The 13741-nt window shown below is 39.7% G+C and overlaps 2 protein-coding genes across 7 annotated transcripts in view; one reads left to right on the top strand and one right to left on the bottom strand.

Annotated features, from left to right (window-relative positions):
* BCL7A (BAF chromatin remodeling complex subunit BCL7A) overlaps positions 1–8681 on the top strand; it is a 33441-nt gene extending 24760 nt beyond the window's left edge. For 4 of the 6 annotated variants that reach the window (XM_075060119.1, XM_075060116.1, XM_075060117.1 and 1 more), the window contains 3 exons: positions 3881–4002; positions 4822–4893; positions 5186–8681. In XM_075060119.1, coding sequence (XP_074916220.1) covers positions 3881–4002; positions 4822–4893; positions 5186–5257 — 266 coding nt within the window. In that variant the 3' untranslated portion in view covers positions 5258–8681. The remainder of the gene's footprint in view (positions 1–3880; positions 4003–4821; positions 4894–5185) is intronic. The other 2 variants (XM_032800566.2, XM_032800564.2) reach the window with 1 other exon arrangement.
* The window catches only part of DIABLO (diablo IAP-binding mitochondrial protein), a 236982-nt gene that overhangs the window by 90237 nt on the left and 133004 nt on the right, over positions 1–13741 (bottom strand). The window lies entirely within an intron of this gene.

The following is a 13741-nucleotide window of genomic DNA, read 5'->3' as shown; positions in this document are numbered from 1 at the left end:
TCCTATTGACTTCACAGGGAGCAAGAACAGGTTTAAACTAAATTACAAAATTAACTTCTTCCATGAGAGTTCCACTGACTTCAGTGGTAGCTGGTCCAGGTCTGAAATCTTTATTGCATCTAGATGTCTCATGGATCCAAAATAGAGTGGAAAATATTTTTCTGCTTAGTTTTATACCTTAGAAATTCAGGTCCTGCCTAGGTTAGAGGACTGTGAACTAGTGAAATGGTTACATCATAAGAGCTAAACAGGTGAAAATTGATCTGCTGAGAGGGGAAGAGATTTTTATTGACTTTAAAACTTTTATTATGTAAAATTTATCTAATGTCAGTAACTGAACATTAACATTTTAAAGGAAGAAGTTGCTTCAATATTCAGCATTCTTGGGCTTTCTTGAGAACTCACAATAACTCCCTTATATTGCTCATTGATGCTCCAGTGAAAGCAGGGAAGGTCAGACTTGACATCTCAGATATTCTTAAGGTAAAAAACAAACAGAGGAGGGGAGAAACCTTAAAATAAATAAACCTTTTCACTTTAATCCATACAAAGAAGCAAAAAATAAGCATAAACCCCAATCTTAAAAAATCCTTTGTAGGTCACCATTTAGACATTTATCAAAGCCTTGATCCTGTCAGGTGCTCAGCTAGTGGGAGTTGAAGATGTGCTTCACCTAACATGATTGGGCTCTAAACAAAAATGGAACTAACAAATACTGATATTTTTTAACTTTTATGTGTACATTTTTATTTTAACTTTACTTTTTTTTAATTCGCGTTGCTACATTTCTTTTAAAGCTAATTGAATTTGTATGCCAGTTTTCTAAAAAGTACAGAATTTATTTTATTTGCTGTGCAGAAAAACAGCCAAACACGATGTTGGTGAAACTGTTTTAAATCTTACTTTGTTAATGCTATATTTCTTTGGTGCCCTGTAAAATTTTAGTAACTGAAACATTTGTTGTGTATTTATGCAAAATCTTATGTTGTGATGTTTTGAAAGAAACCATTTTCTCCTCTTTATTATAATAGATAAAATATACTCTTAACAGCATTCTAATAATCTGGTTGCAAAATTCCTGCCATAACAAAGCATTTAAATTTTCCTTGGTAAATCTCTTACTACTGATTCAGTTCTTAACTCAGTAGATCCGATATCCAATTTAAATGTAGATCAGTTATCTCATAATATTACAACCATGTATATTATGCCAAATACCTTCAATGACTAGAATGTAACTGTTAGATGCAGGGCAATTTGGCAGCTAAATCACTACCAAAGTAGACACAGGAAAGCCAAATTTTATAAAATAGTATTCTCAACTGACTGCTCACTGAGAACTGTATGGATTTACTGCCAGATGGTAAACTTGCCTTTAACTTGTTCATGGGTGAATTCAGCTGATTACGTAATGTACATGCTTCCATGATTAAATTTAGGGTCAAGGAAAATTTTTCTTTGGGTTGATTCCAGGGCTATTACTGTGAAATGAGAGGGAGAAGCTAGGGCAAAATACATACTAATCTGGCCTTTTGCTGGTTGGAGTCTGTGTTTAATTAGGGATTCTAAATCCAAATAACTCATCATCCATTGGAGAATGATGCTGTTTGATCCAGTAGCTTTGATTGTGACATTGCCAAGCTGAATTTAAATAGCAGGTAACAAATTAAGGACCCAAATCCCGCTGTACATCTTGTGTGACTATTTTGAAGTCATTGGGGAAGAATTGGCCCTAAGTGCTTAAAATCAACATTTTTATAATGAACAAATATTTTAGAATGCTTTCCTGTGTACACTAATTATTGGCAAGTCTGAATGACTCTGAGGACAGGTAATAAGTAGGGCCCTACCAAATTCACGGGTGTGAAAAATGCATCACAGACTGTGAAATCTGTATAGTATAGGATAAAATTACAAAAGGACCAGATTTCACAGGGGAGACTAACGTTTCTCGAACTGTGGGTCCTAACCCAAAAAGGGGTTGCAGGGGGGTCGCGGTATTACCACCCTTACTTCTGTGCTGCCTTCAGAGCTGAGTGGCCAGAGAGCGGCGGCTGCTGGCCAGGTGCCTAGCTCTGAAGTCAGTGCCCCACCAGTGGCAATGTCGAAATAAGGGTGGCAATACCATACTATTCCACCCTTACTCAGGTGCTGCTGCCTTCAGAGCTGGGCAGCCGGAGAGTGGCGGTTGCTGGCCAAGGCTCCAGCTCTGAAGGCAGCAGCACAGGACTAAGAGTGGCCATGCCATGCTATCCTTACTTCTGTGCTGCTGCTTGCAGCAGCGCTGTCTTTAGAGTGGGTGGTTGAGGAGCGGCGGCTGCTGATGGGGAGCCAAGCTCTCAAGGCAGCGCTGCCGCAAGCGGGAGCACAGAAGTAAAGGGGGCAATACTGCGACCTCCCAATCCCATTTTGGGTCAGGACCCCCTACAGTTACAATACTATGAAATTTCAGATTTAAATATCTGAAATCATGAAATTTATTATTTTTAAAATCTGATGACTGTGAAATTAACCAAAATGGACTGTGAATTTGGTAGGGCCCTAGTATTAAGACATGGATCCTTTCACCTAAAGATCACCAGGTTCAGGCACTTAGACTATAGCGAGTCTTCACATGCATGAATTCGAGATGGGCCAAATGTAGGTCTCATCTGCTCTGTAAAATCAATCATGTCAAGGACCTGTGTATACCGCAATAGCCTGCTTGTGTGCAGATGCCCACGAAGTTAAAACACAGTTAGGTCTTCTAATGTAGAGAGAAGTGAACTGTAGTTTAACAGTATCAGAAAATTGTGCTGTAGTACAAAAGGAAATAAAGCCTCTGCTCAGAAGTGCTTTTAATCTGGAAGTACTGAAGACTTTGTGTTTTCTTATAGCCACACAAACAATTCTATGGCAATTTAGAGAAACCTCCCCACAAAACCCCAGAAACAAACATCTTGCATCTGACTGAGTCATTTTGAGAAATATCACTCTTCAGACCACAGTCAATAAAAGATTTTCTGGAGAAGGTTTGCCTTTCGGTAACTTTATGTGCAAAATTTCAGAAATTCAGTAACTAGTGAAGAACTTTTAAATCTTACCCTCTTTTTCTTGGGGGATTTGAGAATTTAAAAAATATGAATTAGAATATAGAAGTGATTGGTATAGAGAGTGGAAGAAAGGAATCTATTCAAAAGCTGCTTATTAGAATGAGCAGCAATGAAAGTTGGAACCAGGTAGGAACCATTGCAAACTTGAATATCTAGGGGAGATTTCCCACAAACATCCTTAGACTTGAAAAACTTATAACCTTATTGATGAAGCTAGATTTCTAGATACTGTGTTAGAATAATTGCGTGCCACTTTTTATAGGAATAGGTTTTAAATGTCCTGGGGGTTAAATTCCAGTTCGGTAATTAAGTTCTCCCTATCTAGCCGCCATGACCACCCAAGTTTGTTGGATAGGAAGTAAAAAAATAACTTATCTCCAACCCTCCATCCCACAGGTAGCTGCATTTCACTACTGGTTGTAATAATTTCCATATTATTTATATATTTCATCTACTTATTTTGAGACTTTATTCATGTGTGCCAAGTACATTGAAATCTTTGTGTAAAACAAGTGTGGGTCATAACTGCCTCTAGTGGCTGGTCCAAGCTACTGCAGCCCTTACTACTAAAAGAATTCCTTAGTTTAGCTAAAGTGGCAGAAGCCTGGGGTTTGGGTGCTGAATATTATGGGTTCAGTCCCCACTGATAATTCAGATGTTATCGTGTGAATGCAATCATAACTGGTTATATTTGAATAAAAGGTATTATATGTACATTAGCATTAGAGAGTAAAAGCTTGTATTGAAAGTTTATTCTTCATGTTTAAAACAAGTTTTTACTCTTTCAGATACTTCTGATGAACAGAATTCACAGTCTTCAATGGAAAATTCCATGAATAGTTCAGAGAAAGCAGAAATTCAGTCCTCTGGAGAAAATGATATAACTACAGAGGCATCTAAAAACTCTCAGGTAATTTTAATTAAGTACAAAAAAGCTACTTTTACAAATGTCTTTTCCAAATTAAATATCAATATTAAAAAAAAGAAGTTGAAGAAAAACTGTCAAGAGACCAATCATGCTTACATTTATTTTCTTAGCTATATTACTAAGATCACTTTGAATCATAGAATATCAGGGTTGGAAGGGACCTCAGGAGGTCATCTAGTCCAACCCCTTGCTCAAAGCAGGACCAATCCCCAGACAGATTTTTGCCCCAGATACCTAAATGGCACCCTCAAGGATTGAGCTCACAACCTGGGTTTAGCAGGCCAATGCTCAAACCACTGAGCTATCCCTCCCCACCTAGACTATTAACAAATAATTTTAAATATATGATGAGCTTTCACCATTCATTTGGCCTTTTATTTCAATTTCTTTCACCTTTAACAGAAAGGAGACCGATCAGTTTCACTTTCAGGCTCCTCTGCACCAGCCCAAGTCTGATATGTAAGGAAATGTTACAATCCAAATAAGAATATTTTTATTTACTTACAATTCAGTAGGCTGTGCCCAAAATGTATCCCTTTAATTTCCATTTGGAAATAAATATATTGTCTTTATAAAGCAGAACAACTAATAGAGCTGGCAAAATTGTAATGCTAATAAACTCAGTGGGTCAGATTTTGGTTTGAGGTATGTGTATGTGTGCAGAGCCATGGCTGGGAGAGGAGCTGTGACTTGGGAATTATCACACCTAAATCTGCACTACTGGTCCTCAGAGTCTTGGTGGTGGTTTTATGTCTGAGTGCACATGTGCCCACTCCCAACCTCACACACTCTGTCCTGCAGAAATTGCTGCTGCTACTAGAAGGAGTAACTTCTGGGTCTTTGGTTTTTGTTGTGGCTGAGTATGGAGCTGAGGTAAGTCAGTCTGATCACGTTACTGCTGTTGCTTTGGAGTGTATACAGTAGCTTCATGCCTGGAATCAGGATTTTGCCCTATGTGACTAGGTAACAACAAGACCAAGCAACCTGGATGTTTAGAAAGATGATTTCAGGAAGTGTGTTTATTTGGTTATGTCATTCACATCCTAGGATATTTTGTTTCCCCCAAGTAACATGAGACTACTCACTTTTTTTATTTTACTCTGATGTCTACAGCACCTAAGATTCAATCCAATGATAACATGAATTTTCTCTCTTTCCTGTTAAGGACTCTGAAGGAGTGCCACCTTCTAAAAAGATGAAAATAGAGGCTTCCCAACAAAATGTTGAAGAGATTTAGACTATAGATTTTCCTGATCAGTTTTTATGTAAGGTACATCAGTGGGCTTAATCATAGAACAACTTTACTTAAGCATCTTCTCTTGGATGAGGACAGAACTCCTAACTTTTCAAGTTACCAAGCAAAAATCCAAGAAAACCTAGCAAAGGTTTAACTTCTCAGACACTGAAAACTTTTTCCTGTGAAACAAACATTGAGAACTTTTAAGTTACTGTCTCTGAAATGGTTGGAGTAAACAACTCAGGAGGGGTCTACGCACTGTTTCTAAAGTCAAAATTACAATTATGTTGCTGCTGTTTTTTGTTTTGTTTTGTTTTGTTTTCCATTTCTCTATTTAACAATGTAAGATATTTAAGGATGGTACAGGTCAGGTATTAGCTTTCATGTGAAGTTCATTGTTCTGGCGTGATGTCTGCTTTCGTTTTGTGCCTTGTGTTCTGAAAACAGTGCTAATTTTTAAAGTTGTTTTGCAGCTGTCTCCTTTGCAAAGTGGCCTATGTTTGTATAATGCCATGTAGTAAGTTTTTCTGGGTTTTTTTGTTTGTTTTTGTTTTTTTTAATTTTAAATCCCTGGTGCTTAAAACTTAACAAATAGAGATAAAATTGATCTGGAAGCCATTTTCACACTTGGAGTCCAAGGAGACAAGCGTCATTTTATTTTTCTGCAACTACAGTGGAGGATCTTTTACTGAATGCCCAGCATTCGCAAACTGTAAATCTGGTCTTTTAAATTATTCTTAACTTCATCGGAAGTTAATATGATTTATTTACCATTTATATTCCAGATCTGAATAAATTTAATAGAAGTAAAGTAGATTAAGTAATAGGTCCAGATCTCTGTACTGGGTACAGTAATTGTTTTATTAAAAAGTTCCACTATAAAGATAGGATCAAAGGGATTGATGTGCAGCAAATGATTTATTCTGATATCAGGTTTTCACTGAACTGGATTTCATTGTACTGTTCTTTAATAAGATGTTTACTGATATATTCCAGGCTATACTGTATTTGGAATTTTTTTAAACTTTCAGTTAGTCTTTGTAAATAAGTCTTATTTCCATAATCTCTACATTACTGGTAGAAATTATCCTTTCTTTTCAATTATGTTGACGCGTGCTTATGCTAGGCTTGTTTGAGAGGCTCTGAGCACGTCACTCCCTTCAGGTCAATGGCATTTAGAGATGCAGAGTATCTACATGGATCGGGCCTTTAAGGGCCTGATATTGCAATGGGCTTATTACTTCCAGGGAGGTGCCAAGCCCCTTCAAAACCGAGTCATGTCTGTGGTAACTACTTGTGTGACTAAGGAATATTCACATGAGGTGTTGTTCAGACGTTGCTGGATTGGGCCTTAATCTTCATTCGCTCTCAGAGGGAGATGAGTCTTGTAATTTAAAACCAGATCCCACATCTCCAAAAATTGTGTAGTGTGTGTAATCTGAGAACTGTAAATATTTTTTAAAATGATAAATCTTCCTGTCCATGCATTTTCATAATTAGCTCTTTGTAAACTTGCTTATTTCTGAATTCTCCAATGGTGAAAATGGCTTGAGCGTTGACTACTACATTGCATTTGCAATTACCACCTTAATTATGAAGAACAGTTGGGAGTAGGAGAGGAATGAGGAGCCAATGCTGACCTTCCGTAAAATGTCTGTTGGATTAAACTCCAAAGTGACTTGCTATGCTCAGTTTGGGAACTTTTCCTTTTATGTTGAAATAAACTTTTTTGGATCTCAACTAAATAAAATTTGGTTGCAAATCATTCATGAAACCAGTGTGCTCCCTAATAAGTTTTTGGGTTCTCTGGTCAGATCATGAAGTCCATTAACTTTCTGAAAATAAGGAACCGAGGAGCCAAAAGTTATATTTGCACAATAAACACATTGGAATGGTAGAGTAATTTCTCTCGAATTGTGTGTATGCTTAAAAATGTTGAAAACTAGTCAATGGCTATCAGTTTGTATGTGTATTACACTCAGATTTAATTGATATTTTGTGAGAAAAATTCTATTTGATATATAAAATGGGCCAATTAAAAAAAATCAGACTTTTAAAAACACCGATTCACTAGCATTTTAATTTTGAATGCTAAAACTACATGAATCTGATGCCACCTTTGACAAGTAGTCATGTTTACTGATCACCATCTTCAGATGCATCCCAAAATGTTTTTAATTTTGATTTTTCTACAGGTTTCCGAAGGGGTAGATAAGCTTTTTGATTTCAAAGCTGATTCCTGTACTTCGGGAAGAAAAATATAAATAGCACTAAAATACCTCAAATTTTTCATTAGATAGAAATGTTTATTGGCATTACTGACACCAACAGGTTTAATTATAAAATTCCTTCTTTTCCTCCTGCGGCTTCTGCTCAGAACTATGTCCATTGTACTGTGGCTTGGAAAACAAACCAGCTATTGCTAGTGACTTTATTTCTAAAATAGTAACTTTTTATTTTCAGCTTATACAAAATACGTTCAGAACTTCTTTTAATCACAGATTCTAGTGACAACAGACAATTGAAAAAGCAGATAGGTTTGGGTTCCTTAAACCTGCTAGTGTCATTCTCTAAGAAGAGAGACCTTGACATTACCTGGTATGAAGAAATCCAAAATAATGTATAAGACTGTTATTAGTCTTTCTTTGAAGTGCCTGATAACATTAATAGGCCAGTGGATGTGATTAAACACATTTTAATGCCAGAAAGTACAGATGTGACCAGACCAGAACATAGGATCCAAATCTACTTGAGGTTTAGAACCGCATATAGATTCAGTGTTTTGGCTTGCACCCATCTCTACCTGTAAAAGAGTGTATTGAAAGCATTGAGACATGAAGCAGAAGGGGAGTTGTAATTTACTTCGAGGTAACTGAAAGTTCTCATGCAGCTAATGTTTTAGAAATAGTGCAAATATCAAGAAGTGCTTCCTTGCTACGTGCTGAATGTTGGAGCTTCAGTTACAAAAACAAAAGAAACTAGAAGCAAAAAAGTAAATTAGCTTAGGTTGTGGAACCCATGAGAAGGCCTTCCAAATAAGCGATTTACGCAGCCAAACGTTTTATAGCAGAACTATTCCTTGGAATTTTTATGCTTGGGAAAGTAGTTATTAAACATTCCAAAAAGTGCTGGCACTTACAAAACAACAAATCAGCAAGGCGGTATAAAATATTGGTTTTGGGTGGCTATCTTCTTACATAAACATTGTCATGTTTTGGAATGTTCTTTATATCTAAGGGTCTGTTAGAAGATGTAAAGAATTCTGTTTTTTTTCTCCCAATATCTAATCGTTTTCCATCTTATGATTTTTGTGTGTGTTGTACAGCAGTATAGTTTTTCACTTATTTATTCCATCAGTAGCTATGGTTTGTACAATGTACAATGGTTTCATTTCAAAAATAAAATTTAAAAATCACAACATGAACATTGCGTGAATAATTTTTGATTTAAGAAATTTAAATCTAAGAAGTTCAGTTTGCTTCTAATTTAAAATAAATTTCAGTTTTTAAATAGATTTTTTTAAAATTGTGCATTCAGTGGTGTCTAATTCCATAATACGTAAAACAAATATTGCAATATTCCTGTTTCTTACTGAACAATGGTGTCATAATACTGCTTCAGTATGACCTTGCTAAGTTGCATAGATGAATGAGTGGTCTCATGGAATTCAAGTAGTGAGTAAACAAATCCAATAAAAGAGCAAGATTACTGGATCCCACAATGTACTCTGATTATTTAAAGTGCTGAGTATTGCTTTAATAGTTCACAGGGTCATATGCTGTAGTATATTTTGTAAAAGAAGCAAAAAAACTTGTAATGCACGTAAATCACTGTAGTGATGTTTTGTTGAATTTTCGTGAGAAGTAGGGGAACCTTTAGTGCAACTTCTGTGAAATGGCTGCAGATTAGTAAAGTTCCACTGTATGATTTCTTGCTCCCCATCAGTGTGCTCTGCAGTATACAGACAGATGTGGCCTCTACCCTAAGTGCCCATATTTCCCAGTTTTTTCAGGATACTTGAAATGTTCCAATTTTCATTTCATTAATAATTTTGTTAGAACTACAAAATGTTCAAGATGTACTGCTGTACCAAGTATCATTTGGTCTGTGTTTACTTAGAACACTCAGTCTAGTAAAACAAGTGTTCAGTGTGATAAACACCGTTTTGGAGTGAATGGAAAAGTTGAAAAAATATGCTTTTTCTTGAAGTGAATATTAATATCAATTGTTCATTGTGATATGACAAATTTATTCAGACACTTACTGGAAAAAGTCCTGTACTTAGAAATATACCTATGTCCCTGAGTCAGGAACTGGCAATAGTAAAGTCAGCACATACAAAAAAACACTTTAAAAAGTATATTTCATTACCCTAAAAAGTTGCTGTAAAAATGCCCTGTTCTTTAATTTTGAAAAAGTGGTCACTTTTTTGAAAACATGGTCACTGCCCCAAAGATCTTACATTCTAAATTAGACTATATAGATCAAGCATATTTATACATTGAATGGCCTGATAGCACTTCACTTACAAAATTGTGCTGATGAGGGTTTTATTTTAATACAGTGCTCACATTTTTAGTGCATTATCTCAGGCTTCACAGAAGGTGTGTGTAAAAGGGGGATTTTCATGAAGAGAATTTATGCTTGTTGTACAAGAAAGAAAACTATTCCAGTCATAAAGGGTCGAGTGAAAGGATGCGTGAAGTGAGAGAGAGAAGTCCCTTTGAGCAAAATAAGCTATACCAATAATAATGCAGTTTTGCCAGTATAACTGTTTACACTATGGACTTTTGTTGACACAGTTCTGGTGGTTGCAAATTGTACCTTCTCACACCCGCTCAGTGAGATAGCTGTGCTGCCAGAAGTTTATAGTCTGCCTGTAGAGACTAAAACTGGGAGAGGGGAAGTTAAGACAAGGTGCATAAGATGTGTGTGCAGGGGGGAATTGTAGTGGATGACCTACATGAATGAGTGTTAGTAGGACTGTGCTATAATTCTGTATGTGTTGTATGGTTGACTATGGATATATGTAAATACAGGTATGAACATGAGAATCAAAGTATAATTGACCAGTCTAAATTAAAGTCCTATTTGCTGTTCACCATTTATACTTGTTTATTTTATTCAGCCTGGACTGTTAAAGTATTACCCTTTAATAGAGAAAGGTATTAACTGTCCAGGTAAAAATATGTAAAAAGAAATAACCCATGTGATTTTTAGCCTGACAATGTCCAAACAAGATTACATTTTGGACAGCTAACTGGTGGTGTGGGGCTAGTGGGCCTTTCCCCCACTTTGGTTGCTTATATTTTGTGTTTTTAACATGGGCCCAGAAATAATTGGCAGCAGAATCCTAGAAAAGACCTATTGTCTCAGGTAGACTACCATCCCATGACCAGTGCTGGATTTTTCTTTCTCCTTTTGCACATTTTTCTTGTCTTGTGCAGTCTACTTTTAACTGTCCCACTCACTGAGGTATCTGCCACTTCTCCCAGGAAAGTCTAGCAAGAAATTTAATGGGTACCAGTTTTAGTCATCCTGTGACAGTTTTCACCTTAAGGGCCAGAGCCTATTCACCTTATGTGAGGTACTCATCATCCCCAGTTCCCTATATACTTTGGGACTTTGATCTGCGCTTTTTTATCTAGCTTATTCCACCCACTGTAAACGGTTCTATAAAATAAAATAATTCCTCAGTCTAATCAATGATACTGTCCAGACTCTAAAGAAAAGGCAGAGTTTAAACTTGATTTGTTTTTTTTAATTGGTGTCCACTAGGAGGAGTAGAGAGCAGTTCTCTTCCATTTGCAATGGGCTATAGGAGGAAGGGTGATCACAGGCAGCCAGAGCCCTACAGGACTGGCTAGAGCAGAGGTTCTCAACCTTCCCAGAGGTACGCTTTCAGGTGTCTGATTTATCTTGCATACCCCCAGTTTCACCTCACTTAATCACTTGCTTACAAAAACCAGACTTAAAAATACAAAAGTGTCACTGTTACTGAAAAGTTGCTTACTTTCTCATTTTTAGCATATCATATAAAATCATTGGAATATAAATATTGTACTTACATTTCAGTATATAGTATGTAGAGCAGTATAGAGTCATTATCTATGAAATTTTAGTTTGTACTGACTTTGCTTTCTAGGGTTGGTCCTGCTTTGAGCAGGGGGTTGGACTAGATCAGTGATTTTCACAGTTTGGGTTGCAACCCAGTACTGGGTCACAGCATGTAAGGCACTGGGTCGCCCTGCTCAGCACCCAGGGCCTCTAGCGGTTCTGGGCAGCACCGCCAAGTGGGATATTAGAAGTCGCATCAGCATTGCCTACCTGTTCTGACACCACGCTGAACCCCGGAAGGAGCCAGCAGTGGGTCCGGTTTCTTGGCTAGGGGGCCACGGGGCTCCACACATTGCCCCAAGCACTGGCTCTGCACTCCCATTGACTGGTTTCTGGCCAGTAGGTGATGGGGAGGCGGTGCCTGTGGGCGAGAGCCACGTGGAGCTGCTTGTGTGCCTCCACCTAGGAGCCAGACCTGTTGCTGGCACTTCTGGGGTTCAGCACAATCTGCAGTGCCAGGACAGGCAGGAAGCCTGCCTCTGCACCCCAGCTGTGACGCTGACCGGGAGCCACCAGAGGTAAGCCTATGCCTCAGCCCTGAGCCCCGGTAAACCCAGAGTCCCTTCTTGCACCCCAAACTCCTCATCCCCAGCCCCACCCCAGAGCCTGCATCCCAGCCGAGAGCCCCCTCCCACACGGCAAACCACTAATCCCCAGTTCTGTTGGGTCACGAGTATCAACAATTTTCTTCTACTGGCTCGTCAGAAAAAAAGTTTGAAAACCACTAGACTAGATGACCTCCTGACATCTCTTCCAACTCTGATGTTCCATGATTCTATGTAGCCTGTTATAAAACTAAGCAAATATCTAGATGAGTTATGTGCCCTCTGTGTACCCCTGCTTGAGAACCACTGAGCTAGAACATTTCAAGGCTGCAGGCAGCTTGGGCACTGCGTGATTGCTAATGGGATAGGAGTGCAGGGCGAGGGGCTGTTGAAGCAGCAGGGTGTTAGTCACAGCTGGGACAGAAACTTCTTGATTCGCTCTGTGTGTTTGGAAGAGATGCATCTGTCTCCCATCTTCATTGTAAATAACCCAGTTTTCACTTTGCTATTAAGCTATAATGTAACTGCCTTTCAGCCCTGTGTAGCTAGGGAGAGGAAGGTCAGTGGAGAAAGTTCTCCTGGCCCCACTCTGTACATATGGAGGGGAAGCAAAAAGGCTGCATTTTGGTTTGAAACTGTGTGCTGTATTGCAACAAAGCCATGCAGGGTGTAGTGAGGTGATTGTAGTGTTGGTATGTGAGGAGTTGGTGTGGCAGGGGCCATTGTAGTGTATTTGGAGGATGTGCCAGAGGAATTGCAGTGAGTTGTTTGAGGGATGGCAGTACAGGCCTTAGCATCATAGAACCATTGGGCTAGAAGGGACCACAAGGGTCATTTAGTCTAACCCCTTGCCATGATGCAGGATTTGTTATGTCTATTCATCCAAGACAGATGGCTATCCTGCCTTCTTTCAAAAACCTCCAGTGAAGGAGCTTCCTCAGCCTCCCGGTTCTTTGGAGTGTTCAGTGGGAGCAGGGTACTACCCTGCATCATCCTGTCTGACCTGTAGATTGCAAGTTCCTGCCCCCAAGTATTCTCTTTTGTCTGTCTGTACAGCAGCTAGGACAATGGAACCCTGATTCTTGATGGTGGTTCCCAAATGTGATCATCATATAATGAGCAGGAGCACTGCCTGCATGTGTGTGCAGTGAGTGTTGTTTGGAGGTGCGGGGTGATTCTGGTCTAGTTATTGGAGGGGAGGTGAAAAGATGGCAGAGGGATTATAGTGTAGATCTGTGGATGAGTGTTTAGGGGATTGTAGTGGCTGCATGGTAGCAGGGAGGGGCACCAAGGCCTACAGGGGAAAAGGTTGGTTGGGGTGGATTACAGTGCAGGAATTAACGGCAGGCTTTACCAGTGCGGGGGGAGGTTTAGGGGAGCATGGGGAAGAATTTATGGGGTGCATGCATTGCAGGGGTGGGGTTGAAGTTCGGGGGGATGCAGTGCTGGGGAAGGTGGGGTGTAAGGGTGGTTGGTGGGGTGCAGGGAGTTTGGGAATGGGGGAAGTGGGGGCAGGGGTGTCAAGGCTGGGGTGCACTGCCAGGGAGCCCGGGAAGGGGTGTTGGGGTGACTGCCCCCCGCTTGGAGAATCTGCCTGGCCTCTCTCAGACAGGTGCCTGTCCTGGTCCAGAGCTTCCCGCCCCGCCACCAGCTGTCCCTCCCCTGCCCCTGCGCCTTTAAGGGGCGTTCCCAGACGGGGGGCGGGGCGGCCAGGAGTCGGGAGGGGTCCGCGGCCGCAGCAATAGCGGGAGGCTCAGGCCATGGCCGCCGACGTGTTCATGCGGCCGGGGCGGCTCCCCGGGGCGGCGGGGCCCGTGTCGCG

The sequence above is a fragment of the Chelonoidis abingdonii genome, chromosome 22 (assembly GCF_003597395.2).
Source record: "Chelonoidis abingdonii isolate Lonesome George chromosome 22, CheloAbing_2.0, whole genome shotgun sequence".
In the NCBI taxonomy this organism is placed as follows: Eukaryota; Metazoa; Chordata; order Testudines; family Testudinidae; genus Chelonoidis; species Chelonoidis abingdonii.
This window is presented reverse-complemented; position numbering and strand designations above follow the sequence as displayed.